General features: G+C 56.2%; 1 protein-coding gene across 1 annotated transcript in view; it reads left to right on the forward strand.

Moving 5' to 3' along the window:
- Window positions 1-21,762, forward strand: part of LOC138528198 (transient receptor potential cation channel subfamily M member 2-like) — a 602,757-nt gene that overhangs the window by 528,555 nt on the left and 52,440 nt on the right. Inside the window, exon 28 of the mRNA XM_069639650.1 lies at window positions 18,279-18,380. Coding sequence (XP_069495751.1) covers window positions 18,279-18,380 — 102 coding nt within the window. The remainder of the gene's footprint in view (window positions 1-18,278; window positions 18,381-21,762) is intronic.

Here is a 21,762-nt window from a genome sequence, read left to right on the forward strand (position 1 = left end):
GCCTCAGCTGCTCATTCTACCAGCAGCCCTGGCCTAGGGTACACATTGTTGATGCCTCAGCTGCTCATTCTAGCAGCAGCTCTGCCCTAGGATACACATGGTTGACACCTCCGCTGTTCGTTCTACCAGCAGCCCCGGCCTAGGGTACACGTGGTTGACGCCTCAGCTGCTCATTCTACCTGCAACCCCGGCCTAGGGTACACGTGGTTGACGCCTCAGCTGCTCATTCTGCAAGCAGACCCGGCCTAGGGTTCACATAGTTGACGCCTCAGCTGCTCATTCTACCAGCAGCCTTGGCCTAGGATACACGTGGTTGACGCCTCACCTGCTCATTCTACCAGAAACGCTGGCCTAGGATACACGTGGTTGACGCCTCAGCTGGTCATTCTACCAGCAGCCCTGGCCTAGGATACACGTGGTTGGTTGACGCCGCAGCTGCTCATTCTACCAGCAGCTCTGGCCTAGGACACATGTGGTTGACGCCTCAGCTGCTCATTCTACCAGCAGCCATGGCCTTGGGTACACGTGGTTGGTTGACGCCTCAGCTGCTCATTGTACCAGCAGCCCTGGCCTAGGATACACGTGGTTGTTTGACGCCGCAGCTGCTCATTCTACCAGAAGCTCTGGCCTAGGACACATGTGGTTGACGCCTCAGCTGCTCATTCTACCAGCAGCCATGGCCTTGGGTACACGTGGTTGGTTGACGCCTCAGCTGCTCATTCTACCAGCAGCCCTGGCCTAGGATACACGTGGTTAACGCCTCAGCTGCTCATTCTACCAGCAGCCATGGCCTAGGGTACACGTGGTTGGTTGACGCCTCAGCTGCTCATTCTACCAGCAGCCCTGGCCTAGGATACACATGGCTGGTTGATGCCTCAGCTGTTCATTCTACCAGCAGCCCTGGCCTCAGATACATGTGGTTGACGCCTCAGCTGCTCATTCTACCAGCAGCCCTGGCCTCGGATACATGTGGTTGATGCCTCAGCTGCTCATTCTACCAGCTGCCATGGCCTAGGGTACACATGGTTGGTTGGCGCCTCAGCTGCTCATTCTACCAGCAGCCCTGGCGTAGGATACACATGGTTGGTTGACACCTCATCTGCCAACTCTACAGCAGCCTTGGCCTAGGATACACGTGGTTGGTTGACACCTCAGCTGCTCATTCTACCAGCAGCCCTGGCCTAGGATACACCTGGTTGATGCCGCAGCTGCTCATTCTACCAGAAGCCCTGGACTAGGATACACGTGGTTGACGCCTCAGCTGCTTATTCTACCAGCAGCCCTGGTTTAGGATGCAGGTGGTTGGTTGATGCCTCAGCTGCTCATTCTACCAGCAGCCCTGGCCTAGTATACACGTGGATGATGCCACAGCTGCTCATTCTACCAGCAACCCTGGCCTAGGATACACGTGGTTGGTTGATGCCTCAGCTGCTCATTCTACCAGCAGCCCTGGCCTAGGATACACGTGGTTGATGCCTCAGCTGCTCATTCTACCAGCAACCCTGGCCTAGGGTACACGTGGTTTATGCCTCAGCTGCTCATTCTTCCAGCAGCCCCGGCCTAGGATACACGTGGTTGATGCCTCAGCTGCTCATTCTACCAGCAGCCCTGGCCTAGTATACACGTGGATGGTGCCACAGCTGCTCATTCTACCAGCAGCCCTGGCCTAGGGTACACGTGGTTGGTTGATGCCTCAGCTGCTCATTCTACCAGCAGCCCTGGCCTAGGATACACGTGGTTGATGCCTCAGCTGCTCATTCTACCAGCAGCCCTGGCCTAGTGTTCACGTGGTGGTCGCCTCAGCTGCACATTCTAGCAGCAGATCTGGCCTAGGGTACATGTGGTGGACGCCTCAGCTGCACATTCTAGCAGCAGCTCTGGCCTAGGATACATGTGGTTGATGCCTCAGCTGGTTATTCTACCAGCAGCCCCGGCCTAGGATACACGTGGTTGACGCCTCAGCCGGTCATTCTACCAGCAGCCCTGGCCTAGGATACACGTGGTTGATGCCTCAGCTGCTCATTCTGCCAGCAGCCCTGGCCTAGGGTACACGTGGTGGACACCTCAGCTGCACATTCTAGCAGCAGCTCTGGCCTTGGGTACACGTGGTTTATGCCTCAGCTGCTCAATCTACCAGCAGCCCCGGCCTAGGATACACGTGGTTGATGCCTCAGCTGGTTATTCTACCAGCAGCCCCGGCCTAGGATACACGTGGTTGACGCCACAGCTGGTCATTCTACCAGCAGCCCTGACCTAGGATACACGTGGTTGACCCCACAGCTGCTCATTCTACCAGCAGCCCTGACCTAGGATACACGTGGTTGATGCCTCAGCAGCTCATTCTACCAGAAGCCCTGGCCTAGGGTACACATGGTTGATGCCTCAGCTGCTCATTCTACCAGCAGCCCCGGCCTAGGATACACGTGGTTGATGCTTCAGCTGGTCATTCTGGCAGCCCCGGCCTAGGATACACGTGGTTGACGCCTCAGCTGGTCATTCTGCCTGCAGCCCCGGCCTAGGGTAGACATGGTTGACGCCTCCACTGGTCAGTCTACTAGCAGCCCTGGCCTAGGGTACACGTGGTTGACGCCTCAGCTGCTCATTCTAGCAGCAGCCCCGGCCTAGGGTACACGTGGTTGACGCCTCAGCTCGTCATTCTACCAGCAGCCCCGGCCTAGGGTACACGTGGTTGATGCCTCAGCTGGTCATTCTACCAGCAGCCCTGGCCTGGGTACACGTGGTTTATGCCTCAGCTGCTCATTCTACCAGCAGCCCCGGTCTAGGATACACGTGGTTGACGCCTCAGCTGCTCATTCTACCACCAGGCCCCGGCCTAAGGTACACGTGGTTGACGCGTCAGCTGGTTATTCTACCAGCAGCCCCGGCCTAGAATACACGTGGTTGACGCCTCAGCTGGTCATTCTGCCAGCAGCCCCGGCCTAGGGTACACATGGTTGACGCCTCAGCTGGTTATTCTGCCAGCAGCCCTGGCCTAGGATACACGTGGTTGACGCCTCACCTGCTCATTCTGCCAGCAGCACCGGCCTAGGGTAGATGTGGTTGACGCCTCAGCTGGTCATTCTACCAGCAGCCCCGGCCTAGGGTACATGTGGTTGATACCTAGGCTGGTCATTCTACCAGCAGCCCTGGCCTAGGGTACATGTGGTTGACGCCTCAGCTGCTCATTCTATCAGCAGCCCCGGCCTAGGGTACACGTGTTTGACCCCTCAGCTGCTCATTCTACCAGCAGCCCTGGCCTAGGATACACGTGGTTGACGCCGCAGCTGCTCATTCTACCAGCAGCCCCGGCCTAGGATACACGTGGTTGATGCCTCAGCTGGTCATTCTGGCAGCCCCGGCCTAGGATACACGTGGTTGACGCCTCAGCTGGTCATTCTATCAGCAGCCGTAGCCTAGGATACACATGGTTGACGCCTCCGCTGCTCATTCTACCAGCAGCCCTGCCCTAGGGTACACGTGGTTGACGCCTCCGCTGCTCATTCTACCAGCAGCCCTGGCCTAGGGTACACGTGGTTGACCCCTCAGCTGCTCATTCTACCAGCAGCCCTGGCCTAGGATACATGTGGTTGACCCCACAGCTGCTCATTCTACCAGCAGCCCCGGCCTAGGATACACGTGGTTGATGCCTCAGCTGGTCATTCTGGCAGCCCCGGCATAGGATAGACGTGGTTGACGCCTCACCTGGTCATTCTGCCTGCAGCCCCGGCCTAGGGTAGACGTGGTTGACGCCTCCGCTGGTCAGTCTACCAGCAGCCTCGGCCAAGGGTACACGTGGTTGACGCGTCAGCTCGTCATTCTACCAGCAGCCCCTGCCTAGGGTACACGTGGTTGATGCCTCAGCTGGTTATTCTAACAGCAGCCCTGGCCTAGGGTACACGTGGTTTATGCCTCAGCTGCTCATTCTACCAGCAGCTCTGGCCTAGGATACACGTGGTTGATGCCTCAGCTGCTCATTCTACCAGCAGCCCCGGCCTAGGGTACACGTGGTTGACGCCTCAGCTGGTTATTCTACCAGCAGCCCCGGCCTAGGATACACGTGGTTGACGCCTCAGCTGCTCATTATAGCAGCAGCCCCGGCCTAGGGTACACGTGGCTGACGCCTCAGCTCGTCATTCTACCAGCAGCCCCGGCCTAGGGTACACGTGGTTGGCGCCTAAGCTGGTCATTCTATCAGCAGCCCCGGCCTAGGGTACATGTGGTGGACGCCTAGGCTGGTCATTCTACCAGCAGCCCCGGCAGAGGGTACACGTGGTTGACACCTCATCTGCTCATTCTACCAGCAGCCCTGGCCTAGGGTACACGTGCTTGATGCCTCAGCTGCTCATTCTACCAGCAGCCCCGGCCTAAGGTACACGCGGTTGACGCCTCAGCTGGTTATTCTACCAGCAGCCCCGGCCTAGGATACACATGGTTGACGCCTCAGCTGGTCATTCTACCTGCAGCCCTGGCCTAGGATACACGTGGTTGACGCCTCAGCTGCTCATTCTACCAGAAGCCCTGGCCTAGGGTACACATGGTTGATGCCTCAGCTGCTCATTCTACCAGCAGCCCCGGCCTAGGATACACGTGGTTGATGCCTCAGCTGGTCATTCTGGCAGCCCCGGCCTAGGATACATGTGGTTGACGCCTCAGCTGGTCATTCTGCCTGCATCCCTGGCCTAGGGTAGACGTGGTTGACGCCTCTGCTGGTCAGTCTACCAGCAGCCCCGGCCTAGGGTACACATGGTTGACGCCTCAGCTGCTCATTCTAGCAGCAGCCCCGGCCTAGGGTACACGTGGTTGACGCCCCAGCTCATCATTGTACCAGCAGCCCTGGCCTAGGGTACACGTGGTTGATGCCTCAGCTGGTCATTCTACCAGCAGCCCTGGCCTAGGGTACACGTGGTTTATGCCTCAGCTGCTCATTCTACCAGCAGCCCCGGCCTAGGATACATGTGGTTGACGCCTCAGCTGCTCATTCTACCAGCAGCCCCGGCCTAAGGTACACGTGGTTGACGCCTCAGCTGGTTATTCTACCAGCAGCCGCAGCCTAGAATACACATGGTTGACGCCTGAGCTGGTCATTCTGCCAGCAGCCCCGGCCTAGGATACACGTGGTTGACGCCTCACCTGCTCATTCTGCCAGCAGCCCCGGCCTAGGGTTGATGTGGTTGACGCCTCCGCTGGTCCGTCTACCAGCAACTCCTGCCTAGGGTACACATGCTTGACGCCTCAGCTGCTCATTCTACCAGCAGCCCCGGCCTAGGGTACACGTGGTTGGCGCCTAAGCTGGTCATTCTATCAGCAGCCTCGGCCTAGGGTACATGTGGTTGACGCCTAGGCTGGTCATTCTACCAGCAGCCCCGGCAGAGGGTACACGTGGTTGACGCCTCATCTGCTCATTCTACCAGCTGCCCTGGCCTAGGGTACACGTGGTTGACTCCTCCGCTGCTCATTCTACCAGCAGCCCTGGCCTAGGGTACACGTGGTTGACACCTCAGCTGCTCTTTCTACCAGCAGCCCTGGCCTAGGATACACGTGGTTGACCCCACAGCTGCTCATTCTACCAGCAGCCCTGGCCTAGGATACACGTGGTTGACGCCTCAGCTGCTCATTCTACCAGCAGCCCTGGCCTAGGGTACACATGGTTGACGCCTCAGCTGCTCATTCTACCAGCAGCCCCGGCCTAGGATACACGTCGTTGATGCTTCAGCTCGTCATTCTGGCAGCCCCGGCCTAGGATAGACGTGGTTGACGCCTCACCCGGTCATTCTGCCTGCAACCCCGGCATAGGGTAGACGTGGTTGACGCCTCCGCTGGTCAGACTACCAGCAGCCCCGGCCTAGGGTACATGTGGTTGATGCCTCAGCTGCTCATTATAGCAGCAGCCCCGGCCTAGGGTACACGTGGCTGACGCCTCAGCTCGTCATTCTACCAGCAGCCCCGGCCTAGGGTACACGTAATTGATGCCTCCGCTGGTCATTCTGCCAGCAGCCATGGCCTAGGGTACACGTGGTTGACGCCTCAGCCGCTCATTCTACCAACAGCCCTGGCCTAGGATACACGTGGTTGATGCCTCAGCTGCTCATTCTACCAGCAGCCCTGGCCTAGTATACACGTGGTTGATGGCTCAGCTGGTCATTCTACCAGCAGCCCTGGCCTAGGATACACGTGGTTTATGCCCCAGCTGCTCATTCTACCAGCAGCCCCGGCCTAGGATACACGTGGTTGACGCCTCAGCTGCTCATTCTACCAGCAGACCCGGCCTAGGATACACGTGGTTGATGCCTCAGCTGGTCATTCTGGCAGCCCCGGCCTAGGATACACGTGGTTGACGCCTCAGCTGGTCATTCTATCAGCAGCCGTAGCCTAGGATACACGTGGTTGACGCCTCCGCTGCTCATTCTACCAGCAGCCCTGCCCTAGGGTACACGTGGTTGACGCCTCCGCTGCTCATTCTACCAGCAGCCCTGGCCTAGGGTACACGTGGTTGACCCCTAAGCTGCTCATTCTACCAGCAGCCCTGGTCTAGGATACATGTGGTTGACCCCACAGCTGCTCATTCTACCAGCAGCCCCGGCCTAGGATACACGTGGTTGATGCCTCAGCTGGTCATTCTGGCAGCCCCGGCATAGGATAGACGTGGTTGACGCCTCACCTGGTCATTCTGCCTGCAGCCCCGGCCTAGGGTAGACGTGGTTGACGCCTCCGCTGGTCAGTCTACCAGCAGCCCCGGCCTAGGGTACACGTGGTTGACGCGTCAGCTCGTCATTCTACCAGCAGCCCCTGCCTAGGGTACACGTGGTTGATGCCTCAGCTGGTCATTCTACCAGCAGCACTGGACTAGGGTACACGTGGTTTATGCCTCAGCTGCTCATTCTACCAGCAGCCCTGGCCTAGGATACACGTGGTTGATGCCTCAGCTGCTCATTCTACCAGCAGGCCCGGCCTAAGGTACACATGGTTGACGCCCCAGATGGTTATTCTACCAGCAGCCCCAGCCTAGGATACACGTGGTTGACGCCTCAGCTGCTCATTATAGCAGCAGCCCCGGCCTAGGGTACACGTGGCTGACGCCTCAGCTCGTCATTCTACCAGCAGCCCCGGCCTAGGGTACACGTGGTTGGCGCCTAAGCTGGTCATTCTATCAGCAGCCCCGGCCTAGGGTACATGTGGTTGACGCCTAGGCTGGTCATTCTACCAGCAGCCCCGGCAGAGGGTACACGTGGTTGACGCCTCATCTGCTCATTCTACCAGCAGCCCTGGCCTAGGGTACACGTGGTTGATGCCTCAGCTGCTCATTCTACCAGCAGCCCCGGCCTAAGGTACACGTGGTTGACGCCTCAGCTGGTTATTCTACCAGCAGCCCCTGCCTAGGATACACATGGTTGACGCCTCAGCTGGTCATTCTACCAGCAGCCCTGGCCTAGGATACACGTGGTTGACCCCACAGCTGCTCATTCTACCAGCAGCCCTGGGGTAGGATACACGTGGTTGACGCCTCAGCTGCTCATTCTACCAGCAGCCCTGGCCTAGGGTACACGTGGTTGACGCCTCAGCTGGTTATTCTACCAGCAGCCCCGGCCTAGGATACACATGGTTGACGCCTCAGCTGGTCATTCTACCAGCAGCCCTGGCCTAGGATACACGTGGTTCACCTCACAGCTGCTCATTCTACCTGCAGCCCTGGCCTAGGATAAACGTGGTTGACGCCTCAGCTGCTCATTCTACCAGAAACCCTGGCCTAGGGTACACATGGTTGACGCCTCAGCTGGTCATTCTGCCTGCAGCCCTGGCCTAGGGTAGACGTGGTTGACGTCTCTGCTTTTCAGTCTACCAGCAGCCCCGGCCTAGGGTACACATGGTTGACGCCTCAGCTGCTCATTCTAGCAGCAGCCCCGGCCTAGGGTACACGTGGTTGACGCCCCAGCTCATCATTCTACCAGCAGCCCTGGCCTAGGGTACACGTGGTTGATGCCTCAGCTGGTCATTCTACCAGCAGCCCTGGCCTAGGGTACACGTGGTTTATGCCTCAGCTGCTCATTCTACCAGCAGCCCCGGCCTAGGATACACGTGGTTGACGCCTCAGCTGGTCATTCTGCCAGCAGCCCCGGCCTAGGGTACACATGGTTGATGCCTCAGCTGGTCATTCTGCCAGCAGCCCCGGCCTAGGATACACGTGGTTGACGCCTCACCTGCTCATTCTGCCAGCAGCCCCGGCCTAGGGTAGATGTGGTTGATGCCTCCGCTGGTCCGTCTACCAGCAACTCCTGCCTAGGGTACACATGCTTGACGCCTCAGCTGCTCATTCTACCAGCAGCCCCGGCCTAGGGTACACGTGGTTGGCGCCTAAGCTGGTCATTCTATCAGCAGCCCCGGCCTAGGGTACATGTGGTTGACGCCTAGGCTGGTCATTCTACCAGCAGCCCCGGCAGAGGGTACACGTGGTTGACGCCTCATCTGCTCATTCTACCAGCAGCCCTGGCCTAGGGTACACGTGGTTGACGCCTCCGCTGCTCATTCTACCAGCAGCCCTGGCCTAGGGTACACGTGGTTGACCCCTCAGCTGCTCTTTCTACCAGCAGCCCTGGCCTAGGATACACGTGGTTGACCCCACAGCTGCTCATTCTACCAGCAGCCCTGGGGTAGGATACACGTGGTTGACGCCTCAGCTGCTCATTCTACCAGCAGCCCTGGCCTAGGGTACACATGGTTGACGCCTCAGCTGCTCATTCTACCAGCAGCCCCGGCCTAGGATACACGTGGTTGATGCTTCAGCTCGTCATTCTGGCAGCCCCGGCCTAGGATAGACGTGGTTGACGCCTCACCCGGTCATTCTGCCTGCAACCCCGGCATAGGGTAGACGTGGTTGACGCCTCCGCTGGTCAGACTGCCAGCAGCCCCGGCCTAGGGTACACGTGGTTGACGCCTCAGCTGCTCATTATAGCAGCAGCCCCGGCCTAGGGTACACGTGGCTGACGCCTCAGCTCGTCATTCTACCAGCAGCCCCGGCCTAGGGTACACGTGGTTGATGCCTCCGCTGGTCATTCTGCCAGCAGCCCTGGCCTAGGGTACACGTGGTTGACGCCTCAGCTGCTCATTATACCAACAGCCCTGGCCTAGGATACACGTGGTTGATGCCTCAGCTGCTCATTCTACCAGCAGCCCTGGCCTAGTATACACGTGGTTGATGGCTCAGCTGGTCATTCTACCAGCAGCCCTGGCCTAGGATACACGTGGTTTATGCCCCAGCTGCTCATTCTACCAGCAGCCCCGGCCTAGGATACATGTGGTTGACGCCTCAGCTGTTCATTCTACCAACAGCCCCGGCCTAAGGTACACGTGGTTGACGCCTCAGCTGGTTATTTTACCAGCAGCCCCGGCCTAGGATACACGTGGTTGACGCCTCAGCTGGTCATTCTGCCAGCAGCCCCGGCCTAGGGTACACGTGGTTGATGCCTCAGCTGGTCATTCTGCCAGCAGCCCTGGCCTAGGATACACGTGGTTGACGCCTCACCTGCTCATTCTGCCAGCAGCCCCGGCCTAAGGTAGATGTGGTTGACGCCTCAGCTGGTCAGTCTACCAGCAGCCCCTGCCTAGGGTACACGTGGTTGACGCCTCAGCTGCTCATTCTACCAGCAGCCCCTGCCTAGGGTAAACATGGTTGACGCCTACGCTGGTCATTCTACCAGCAGCCCTGGCCTAGGGTACATGTGGTTGACGCCTAGGCTGGTCATTCTACCAGCAACCCCGGCCTAGGGTACACGTGGTTGACGCCTCAGCTGCTCATTCTATCAGCAGCCCCAGCCTAGGATACACGTGGTTGACGCCTCCACTGCTCATTCTACCAGCAGCCCTGGCCTAGGGTACACGTGGTTGATGCCTCCGCTGCTCATTCTACCAGCAGCCCTGGCCTAGGGTACACGTGGTTGACCCCTCAGCTGCTCATTCTACCAGCAGCCCTGGGCCAGGATACACATGGTTGACCCCACAGCTGCTCATTCTACCAGCAGCCCCGGCCTAGGATACACGTGGTTGATGCCTCAGCTGGTCCTTCTGGCTTTCCCCCGGCCTAGGATACGCGTGGTTGACGCCTCAGATGGTCATTCTGCCTGCAGCCCCGGCCTAGGGTAGACGTGGTTGACGCCTCCGCTGGTCAGTCTACCAGCAGCCCCTGCCTAGGGTACACGTGGTTGACGCCTCAGCTGCTCATTCTAGCAGCAGCCCCGGCCTAGGGTACACGTGGTTGACGCCTCAGCTCGTCATTCTACCAGCAGCCCTGGCCTAGGGTATACGTGGTTGATGCCTCAGCTGGTCATTCTACCAGCAGCCCCGGCCTAGGGTACACGTGGTTGATGCCTCCGCTGGTCATTCTGCCAGCAGCCCTGGCCTAGGGTACACGTGGTTGACGCCTCAGCTGCTCATTATACCAACAGCCCTGACCTAGGATACACGTGGTTGATGCCTCAGCTGCTCATTCTACCAGCAGCCCTGGCCTAGTATACACGTGGTTGATGGCTCAGCTGGTCATTCTACCAGCAGCCCCGGCCTAAGGTACACGTGGTTTATGCCCCAGCTGCTCATTCTACCAGCAGCCCCGGCCTAGGATACATGTGGTTGACGCCTCAGCTGTTCATTCTACCAACAGCCCCGGCCTAAGGTACACGTGGTTGACGCCTCAGCTGGTTATTTTACCAGCAGCCCCGGCCTAGGATACACGTGGTTGACGCCTCAGCTGGTCATTCTGCCAGCAGCCCCGGCCTAGGGTACACGTGGTTGATGCCTCAGCTGTTCATTCTGCCAGCAGCCCTGGCCTAGGATACACGTGGTTGACGCCTCACCTGCTCATTCTGCCAGCAGCCCCGGCCTAAGGTAGATGTGGTTGACGCCTCAGCTGGTCAGTCTACCAGCAGCCCCTGCCTAGGGTACACGTGGTTGACGCCTCAGCTGCTCATTCTACCAGCAGCCCCTGCCTAGGGTAAACATGGTTGACGCCTACGCTGGTCATTCTACCAGCAGCCCTGGCCTAGGGTACATGTGGTTGACGCCTAGGCTGGTCATTCTACCAGCAACCCCGGCCTAGGGTACACGTGGTTGACGCCTCAGCTGCTCATTCTATCAGCAGCCCCAGCCTAGGATACACGTGGTTGACGCCTCCACTGCTCATTCTACCAGCAGCCCTGGCCTAGGGTACACGTGGTTGATGCCTCCGCTGCTCATTCTACCAGCAGCCCTGGCCTAGGGTACACGTGGTTGACCCCTCAGCTGCTCATTCTACCAGCAGCCCTGGGCCAGGATACACATGGTTGACCCCACAGCTGCTCATTCTACCAGCAGCCCCGGCCTAGGATACACGTGGTTGATGCCTCAGCTGGTCATTCTGGCTTTCCCCCGGCCTAGGATACGCGTGGTTGACGCCTCAGCTGGTCATTCTGCCTGCAGCCCCGGCCTAGGGTAGACGTGGTTGACGCCTCCGCTGGTCAGTCTACCAGCAGCCCCTGCCTAGGGTACACGTGGTTGACGCCTCAGCTGCTCATTCTAGCAGCAGCCCCGGCCTAGGGTACACGTGGTTGACGCCTCAGCTCGTCATTCTACCAGCAGCCCTGGCCTAGGGTATACGTGGTTGATGCCTCAGCTGGTCATTCTACCAGCAGCCCTGGCCTAGGGTACACGTGGTTGACGCCTCACCTGCTCATTCTGCCAGCAGCCCCGGCCTAAGGTAGATGTGGTTGACGCCTCAGCTGGTCAGTCTACCAGCAGCCCCTGCCTAGGGTACACGTGGTTGACGCCTCAGCTGCTCATTCTACCAGCAGCCCCTGCCTAGGGTACACATGGTTGACGCCTACGCTGGTCATTCTACCAGCAGCCCCGGCCTAGGGTACATGTGGTTGACGCCTAGGCTGGTCATTCTACCAGCAACCCCGGCCTAGGGTACACGTGGTTGACGCCTCAGCTGCTCATTCTACCAGCAGCCCCAGCCTAGGATACACCTGGTTGACGCCTCCGCTGCTCATTCTACCAGCAGCCCTGGCCTAGGGTACACGTGGTTGACGCCTCTGCTGCGCATTCTACCAGCAGCCCTGGCCTAGGGTACATGCGGTTGACCCCTCAGCTGCTCATTCTACCAGCAGCCCTGGCCTAGGATACACATGGTTGACCCCACAGCTGCTCATTCTACCAGCAGCCCCGGCCTAGGATACACGTGGTTGATGCCTCAGCTGGTCATTCTGGCTTTCCCCCGGCCTAGGATACGTGTTGTTGACGCCTCAGCTGGTCATTCTGCCTGCAGCCACGGCCTAGGGTAGACGTGGTTGACGCCTCCGCTGGTCCGTCTACCAGCAACTCCTGCCTAGGGTACACATGCTTGACGCCTCAGCTGCTCATTATACCAGCAGCCCCGGCCTAGGGTACACGGGGTTGGCGCCTAAGCTGGTCATTCTATCAGCAGCCCCGGCCTAGGGTACATGTGGTTGACGCCTAGGCTGGTCATTCTACCAGCAGCCCCGGCAGAGGGTACACGTGGTTGACGCCTCATCTGCTCATTCTACCAGCAGCCCTGGCCTAGGGTACACGTGGTTGACGCCTCCGCTGATCATTCTACCAGCAGCCCTGGCCTAGGGTACACGTGGTTGACCCCTCAGCTGCTCTTTCTACCAGCAGCCCTGGCCTAGGATACACGTGGTTGACCCCACAGCTGCTCATTCTACCAGCAGCCCTGGCCTAGGATACACGTGGTTGACGCCTCAGCTGCTCATTCTACCAGCAGCCCTGGCCTAGGGTACACATGGTTGACGCCTCAGCTGCTCATTCTACCAGCAGCCCCGGCCTAGGATACACGTGGTTGATGCTTCAGCTCGTCATTCTGGCAGCCCCGGCCTAGGATAGACGTGGTTGACGCCTCACCCGGTCATTCTGCCTGCAACCCCGGCATAGGGTAGACGTGGTTGACGCCTCCGCTGGTCAGACTGCCAGCAGCCCCGGCCTAGGGTACACGTGGTTGACGCCTCAGCTGCTCATTATAGCAGCAGCCCCGGCCTAGGGTACACGTGGCTGACGCCTCAGCTCATCATTCTACCAGCAGCCCCGGCCTAGGGTACACGTGGTTGATTCCTCCGCTGGTCATTCTGCCAGCAGCCCTGGCCTAGGGTACACGTGGTTGACGCCTCAGCTGCTCATTATACCAACAGCCCTGGCCTAGGATACACGTGGTTGACGCCTCAGCTGCTCATTCTACCAGCAGCCCTGGCCTAGTATACACGTGGTTGATGGCTCAGCTGGTCATTCTACCAGCAGCCCTGGCCTAGGATACACGTGGTTTATGCCCCAGCTGCTCATTCTACCAGCAGCCCCGGCCTAGGATACATGTGGTTGACGCCTCAGCTGTTCATTCTACCAACAGCCCCGGCCTAAGGTACACGTGGTTGACGCCTCAGCTGGTTATTTTACCAGCAGCCCCGGCCTAGGATACACGTGGTTGACGCCTCAGCTGGTCATTCTGCCAGCAGCCCCGGCCTAGGGTACACGTGGTTGATGCCTCAGCTGGTCATTCTGCCAGCAGCCCCGGCCTAGGATACAAGTGGTTGACGCCTCACCTGCTCATTCTGCCAGCAGCCCCGGCCTAAGGTAGATGTGGTTGACGCCTCAGCTGGTCAGTCTACCAGCAGCCCCTGCCTAGGGTACACGTGGTTGACGCCTCAGCTGCTCATTCTACCAGCAGCCCCTGCCTAGGGTACACATGGTTGACGACTACGCTGGTCATTCTACCAGTAGCCCTGGCCTAGGGTACATGTGGTTGACGCCTAGGCTGGTCATTCTACCAGCAACCCCGGCCTAGGGTACACGTGGTTGACGCCTCAGCTGCTCATTCTACCAGCAGCCCTGGCCTAGGGTACACGTGGTTGATGCCTCTGCTGCTCATTCTACCAGCAGCCCTGGCCTAGGGTACACGTGGTTGACCCCTCAGCTGCTCATTCTACCAGCAGCCCTGGGCTAGGATACACATGGTTGACCCCACAGCTGCTCATTCTACCAGCAGCCCCGGCCTAGGATACACGTGGTTGATGCCTCAGCTGGTCATTCTGCCTGCAGCCCCGGCCTAGGGTAGACGTGGTTGACACCTCCGCTGGTCAGTCTACCAGCAGCCCCGGCCTAGGGTACACGTGGTTGACGCCTCAGCTGCTCATTCTAGCAGCAGCCCCGGCCTAGGGTACACGTGGTTGACGCCTCAGCTCGTCATTCTACCAGCAGCCCTGGCCTAGGGTACACGTGGTTGATGCCTCAGCTGGTCATTCTACCAGCAGCCCTGGCCTAGGGTACACGTGGTTGACGCCTCACCTGCTCATTCTGCCAGCAGCCCCGGCCTAAGGTAGATGTGGTTGACGCCTCAGCTGGTCAGTCTACCAGCAGCCCCTGCCTAGGGTACACGTGGTTGACGCCTCAGCTGCTCATTCTACCAGGAGCCCCTGCCTAGGGTACACATGGTTGACGCCTACGCTGGTCATTCTACCAGCAGCCCCGGCCTAGGGTACATGTGGTTGACGCCTAGGCTGGTCATTCTACCAGCAACCCCGGCCTAGGGTACACGTGGTTGACGCCTCAGCTGCTCATTCTACCAGCAGCCCCAGCCTAGGATACACCTGGTTGACGCCTCCGCTGCTCATTCTACCAGCAGCCCTGGCCTAGGGTACACGTGGTTGACGCCTCTGCTGCTCATTCTACCAGCAGCCCTGGCCTAGGGTACATGCGGTTGACCCCTCAGCTGCTCATTCTACCAGCAGCCCTGGCCTAGGATACACATGGTTGACCCCACAGCTGCTCATTCTACCAGCAGCCCCGGCCTAGGATACACTTGGTTGATGCCTCAGCTGGTCATTCTGGCTTTCCCCCGGCCTAGGATACGCGTGGTTGACGCCTCAGCTGGTCATTCTGCCTGCAGCCACGGCCTAGGGTAGACGTGGTTGACGCCTCCGCTGGTCAGTCTACCAGCAGCCCCGGCCTAGGGTACACGTGGTTGACGCCTCAGCTGCTCATTCTAGCAGCAGCCCCGGCCTAGGGTACACCTGGTTGATGCCTCAGCTCGTCATTCTACCAGCAGCCCTGGCCTAGGGTACACATGGTTGATGCCTCAGCTGGTCATTCTACCAGCAGCCCTGGCCTAGGGTACACGTGGTTTATGCCTCAGCTGCTCATTCTACCAGCAGCCCCGGCCTAGGATACACGTGGTTGACGCCTCAGCTGCTCATTCTACCAGCAGCCCCGGCCTAAGGTACACGTGGTTGACGCCTCACCTGGTTATTCTACCAGCAGCCCCGGCCTAGAATACACGTGGTTGACGCCTCAGCTGGTCATTCTGCCAGCAGCCCTGGCCTAGGGTACACGTGGTTGACGCCTCAGCTGGTCATTCTGCCAGCAGCCCCTGCCTAGGATACACGTGGTTGACGCCTCACCTGCTCATTCTGCCAGCAGCCCCGGCCTAGGGTAGGTGTGGTTGACGCCTCAGCTGGTCAGTCTACCAGCAACTCCTGCCTAGGGTACACGTGGTTGACGCCTCAGCTGATCATTCTACCAGCAGCCCCGGCCTAGGGTACACGTGGTTGACGCCTAAGCTGGTCATTCTACCAGCAGCCCTGGCCTAGGGTACATGTGATTGACGCCTAGGCTGGTCATTCTACCAGCAGCCCCGGCCTAGGGTACATGTGGTTGACGCCTCAGCTGCTCATTCTATCAGCAGCCCGGGCCTAGGATACACATGGTTGACGCCTCTGCTGCTCATTCTACCAGCAGCCCTGGCCTAGGGTGCACGTGGTTGACGCCTCCGCTGCTCATTCTACCAGCAGCCCTGGCCTAGGGTACACGTGGTTGACCCCTCAGCTGCTCATTCTACCAGCAGCCCTGGCCTAGGATACACGTGGTTGACCCCTCAGCTTCTCATTCTACCAGCAGCCCTGGCCTAGGATACACGTGGTTGACGCCTTAGCTGCTCATTCTACTAGCAGCCCTGGCCTAGGGTACACATGGTTGACGCCTCAGCTGATCATTCTACCAGCAGACCCGGCCTAGGATACAAGTGGTTGACGCCTCAGCTGGTCATTCTACCAGCAGCCCCGGCCTAGGATACACGTGGTTGACGCTTCACCTTGTCATTCTGCCAGCAGCCCCGGCCTAGGGTAGATGTGGTTGACGCCTCAGCTGGTCATTCTACCAGCAGCCCCGGCCTAGGGTACACGTGGTTGACGCCTCAGCTGGTCATTCTGGCAGCAGCCCCGGCCTAGGATACACGTGGTTGACGCCTCACCTGCTCATTCTGCCAGCAGCCCTAGCCTAGGGTAGACGTGGTTGACGCCTCAGCTGGTCAGTCTACCAGCAGCCACGGCCTAGGGTACACGTGGTTGACGCCTCAGCTGCTCATTCTACCAGCAGCCCCGGCCTAGGGTACACGTGGTTGACGCCTCAGCTGGTCATTCTACCAGCAGCCCCGGTCTAGGGTACACGTGTTTGATGCCTCAGCTGGTCATTCTACTAGCAGCCCCAGCCTAGAATACACGTGGTTGACACCTCAGCTGCTCATTCTACCAGCAGCCCTGGCCTAGGGTACACATGGTTGACGCCTCAGCTGCTCATTCTACCAGCAGCCCTGGCCTAGGATACACATGGTTGACGCTTCACCTGGTCATTCTGCCAGCAGCCCTGGCCTAGGATACACGTGGTTGACGCTTCACCTGGTCATTCTACCAGCAGCCCTGGCCTAGGATACACGTGGTTGACGCCTCAGTTGCTCATTCTACCAGCAGCCCTGGCCTAGGGTACACGTGCTTGACGCTTCCGCTAGTCATTCTACCAGCAGCCGTAGCCTAGGATACACGTGGTTGATACCTCAGCTGCTCATTCTACCAGCAGCCCTGGCCTAGGGAACACATGGTTGACGCCTCAGCTGCTCATTCTACCAGCAGCCCTGGCCTAGGGTACCCACTATGCACTGGTCCAGCGGGACATCAAGCTCCATCGCGGGCTGGTGCAGGGATCTGCCTAGGATACACGTGGTTGACGCCTCAGCTGGTCATTCTACCAGCAGCCGTAGCCTAGGATACATGTGGTTGATGCCTCAGCTGCTCATTCTACCAGCAGCCCTGGCCTAGGGTACACGTGGTTGACGCCTCCGCTGGTCATTCTACCAGCAGCCGTAGCCTAGGATACATGTGGTTGATGCCTCAGCTTCTCATTCTACCAGCAGCCCTGGCCTAGGGAACACATGGTTGACGCCTCAGCTGCTCATTCTACCAGCAGCCCTGGCCTAGGGTACACACTATGCACTGGTCCAGCGGGACATCAGGCTCCATCTCGAGCAGGTGCAGGGATCTGCAGGAAGGAACAATATGAGCACGGGTGGGTTAAAGGCAGGACTGGTGTGCGGACTACCAGGAAAAGAGGAGGCTGAAGCAACACACATCAGGTCGAACCAGACACACAGTGGCACAGGTGGGATCTCAACACTTGGTTGCCTAGCAATGGCAGCACACTGGCTGCAGCAAGTTGACACAGGTAGTATAGCTTAGTGGCAACGTGCTTGTCTTGGAAGCAAGACGACGCAGAGCAACACAGGTTTGAATCCCGGGTCCGCAATTAGAAACCTCTGGGTATTAAGCCTGTAAAGAGTTATTATTATTATAAGCATTGCCGGGTATGTTGCAGCGCTGCTCAGCAGCTCTTTCTACATGGATTGTTTTATGTGGCTAACAAAAGCCATCCCAACAGAGGGCACTAAAGAGTGCAAGCAGGGGGGCACTTTTCTTTAGGTAGTGCTATGATTTGATTCACAGGAACATTCATCCAATCAGGTTGTTCCTGGAATTGTCATGTATTTGTCAGGCACAAACCTGATTGGATGAATGCTCAACAGGATGGAAATTGCAAGAATAATTCCTTAGTATCCTTAAACAGATAACACTCAATAAATGTAGACATGGTGTTTGCTTGTCAATGTCTACAAGAGCCATAGTGGATGAAAGGGGGAGCAAGGAGGCTGAAAGCCCACTGCCTATGAATAATAACTTACTGTAGAAAACCTATTGAAAATATAAAAATCAAAAGTTATTACAGAAAATCGAAAAAAGAATTTGCCCTTATCCACCTTTTCTTTCAGTATATTGTGTTTTCATGCTTGCCTCTTTATTCACTCTTTCAGCCACTTCCAGATTAGTTTTGATGTTTTGTCCTGTCTGACTGCTCTTCAAATCAGTGCTTTCTTAAGTGTTTGTACTATATGTCTTCCTATTTTTCAGGTCACCTGAACATCTGCTGACGCGCCAGTATAATGCCCTGGACGGCCTCATCGACCTGCGCAGCTGTTGTGGGACCTACATGGTGAAGGATGGGCTGCCACTGTGAGTGACTGACCACATGACTATTGCAAGGGGTTGGGCGTGGCATAGTGAGGGGCCAGGCCCCACTACATGCTGGGACATTGCATTGAATAAGCAGGCTTTGCATCTGGGGAAGACTGAGGGGTTCACCATGGCTTGAAATTGCGTCATCGTCACCACTGTCACACCGCATAGAAGCCGGGAAACACATGTTTATGTTGCACAAAGTCTTCAGATGGACAGAAATACATGCCTTATTGCAGAACAGCCTCCAGTCTCCTTGCTAACCTTCCATTCCAAACCCAACTACAATTCCATCCACCTGGACTTGATAAGAAAATTCCACGGCCCTCGAACATACCACCACTAGGCGGACACACACAAAATGTGCACAATACCTACACCAAACACACTCTACTCATAGTAGTCCAACTCAAGTCCTTGAAGGCCGGAATCCTGACGGGTTTTGAGGATATCTCTCATTAATATACATGAGAATGGCCATATTTAGAATCATTGTATGCAAATGTGTCTCATGAATATTAGTGAGGCGTAACCTGACAATCCCGACACATTTCCGGCCCTCGAAGCATGGAGTTGGATAACCCTACCTACATGCTCACAAACAATCCCCAGTTGCAACAGGCTTTGCCAGTGAGTAATGCCCTTTAGAAGTTAATGTTAATGTGAAAGTACATTTGTACCGCGCACTATCACCACCGGAGTGGTCCCCTGGCGCTCTGGCGGCTCTGAAAGAGGAAGGGCGGGGTGAGTTAGTGGGAGGAAGCTGGAAAAGTGCAAGAGCGCAGTGATGTGCTGTTGGCAGCCTCAGCCCAGTGGGCCCGTTGGCTGGGCCTTGGGTGTTTGCAGCCGGTAGTCGTTGTGTGCAAGTCTATGTGTGTTTTTTGTTTTGTTGCTGCAATGTACTGAAGTTTGTGCGGTTTGTTGGGCGTTGGTCTGTGGTTCTGTTTGGTTTGGAGTTTGAGGGGTGTATGCAGAAGGGAGAAATTGTTAGTGGAATGGGTTAGTTGGCCTCTCTATCCTCAATTAAGGCGCTGGGCTTGTGTAGTCTCCCCAGGTGATGTGTGGGGGCAACCATGCGCCACTGTCCTGATCTGGGCCCATTCAGCATTCAAGGTCCCTTTCACATCTGGCCCCAACCTCCACCAGCCTCCCTCTCAACCCCATCTGTCCTCCCTTCCCACTCATAAGGCCAGTGGACCTGCCCATGTCCACAACTCAGCTGGTGTGGTGAATGCATATATCCCGACAATTCCACAACACTGTGGTACCTAGTAGCACCTAAGGGGTGAATGAGGATGTTAGGTAGGATTGGCAGAGGTTGTTGACTCAGTTTCTATGGGTGCTGCCTGTGTTCCACTCTACCTGGCGTTACCTGTCCAGGTGCCGTGGGGGCTTTCCTTTTGGTACTAGGGCTGTCAGTGTTCTCTCCAGTTTAGTCATTTTTGTTTCAGTTTTCAGTTTGCGTCTGTGGTGTTAAAGAGACAGGTTTTTAGTAATTTCCTGAATTTTAGGTGATCTTTGGTGTTTCTTATTTCTTTTGGGATGTTGGTCCAGAAGTGTGGAGTGCAACACTGACAGCTGTTGGGAGTGGTTTGCGCATTGAGTTGCACGGTTACTGTACTGTGTATGTCTTCTCAGGGCATGAGCATTTCACAGCAGAGAGGTTGTCCTGATAGTAGTGTCAATCACGTGTTACTGCTTAGACATTGCAGTGTTTATTGGCAGTGTCTCTGAGTAGTGAGTGTAAGGTAAGGGTGACTCTTCCGCAAGTAAAGGTAGTACATGAAGCAAACAGGCTGCCATTATGGGCCTGCCTGCTCTGAGTGCTTACACATAACCCTTGTATATGATTTGAGTGACAACCCATGTGCTATTGGTACTAGTTCTGCTAGTTCTAGAAACATGCCAAAAAATACACAATGGGTTCATTTTCCAGTGTGGTGTATTGTTTTTCCGCTCCAGCTCAGTTGTGTGCCTTTGCTGCGTGTAGGAGGATAGCAAAGCATAGTTGGCATCGCTGCTTTGCTTTCCTGCTCTGCTTTGGAAGAGCACATGGTTTTATGCCTCCATTAGATTTTCATGCTTTTGTAAAACCAAACCAAAGGATTCCTTTGGAATATGCATTGGTTTATCACCTGCTTACACCAGCCGGATTCCGTAGAAATCCATTATAAAACACATCAATCAATGCAATCTCTATTTTGGCATGAACACCATAACAGCAATAAAAAGATCAAAATAAAAATAAAGCATGGTCGAACATCATGAAAGCAAAAGCTAGATTCACATGGCACATGTCCTTACATGACCAAATAAGATTTGTGTCACTAAAAGCAGCCATGTTTAAATAAATAAATTAACCAACGCATACTCAATTGATGCCTTGATCGGTCATCAATCCATTCATTTTCGATCTCATAAATAGTTCAATGTATTAGTGTGGGTTAGATTGTGTTAAGCTTTATGCAGCAATCAACAGTTTATGGACGAATGGCAAGATCTAACTAATGAAAAGTCAATGAGAAGCCACCTTTAGATCCCCTCTAGAGTGAACTCCCTATTAACTATCCCGGTATCATTGTAAGCATGAGAGTTGCGCGAGTTTCCTTATGTTCTAACCAGAAGTTTTTAAAAACTTAATTCTGCTTACCACGGGTGGTGCTAGGTCTGGAAAAGATCCAGGACTATGCTAATATCGTGACTGCTGGGAACCGGGGCTATAGCCCCCCCAGCTGCCCATAGCGACCCCTCTGCTGCTTATGCAATGGACGACAGGGAAAGTTACGCCTATTGATTTCAATTTTAGCAGAACAATCCTGTTGAACGCATATCAATGATTCAGTGATTTCTTTTAATCAGGGTTTTAAATTGGTCTGTCCGAATTTAGCACATGCTGGCCAGATGAACAGGAAATTGGATACTGTTTTCCTGCATTGCGGACAGAGCTGACATATTTGTGAACCACCATCCTTCCAAGTACAGTAAATGTCCTTAAGGATAATATGGCAGCTCTTAGTTTTAAAGAGTAAGGTACTTGTAAAGGGGGTTTGGTGAGGTCTAAATATTTTGCTGTGCCTGTTCCATCTTTAATGCATACATAACGTATTCAACAACAAGGAAAGATTCCATTCAATTAACTCGGTTTTCAAGAAGGCCTAGGAGATTGCCTCCATCATGCTAGGTGTGGTCTAGCAAGCTACTCACACAGTGTCTTTACATGATGGAGCCATGTTGCCTCCATCATGCTAGGTGTGGACTACCAAGCATCTCACACAGTGTCTTTACATGATGGAGCCAGGTTCCCTCCATCGTGCTAGGTGTGGTCTACCAAGCATCATGCTAGGTGTGGTCTACCAATCTTCTCACACAGTGTCTTTAC

The sequence above is a fragment of the Ambystoma mexicanum genome, chromosome 7q (genome assembly GCF_040938575.1).
Source record: "Ambystoma mexicanum isolate Mex_15411 chromosome 7q, UKY_AmexF1_1, whole genome shotgun sequence".
Classification (NCBI taxonomy): Eukaryota; Metazoa; Chordata; class Amphibia; order Caudata; family Ambystomatidae; genus Ambystoma; species Ambystoma mexicanum.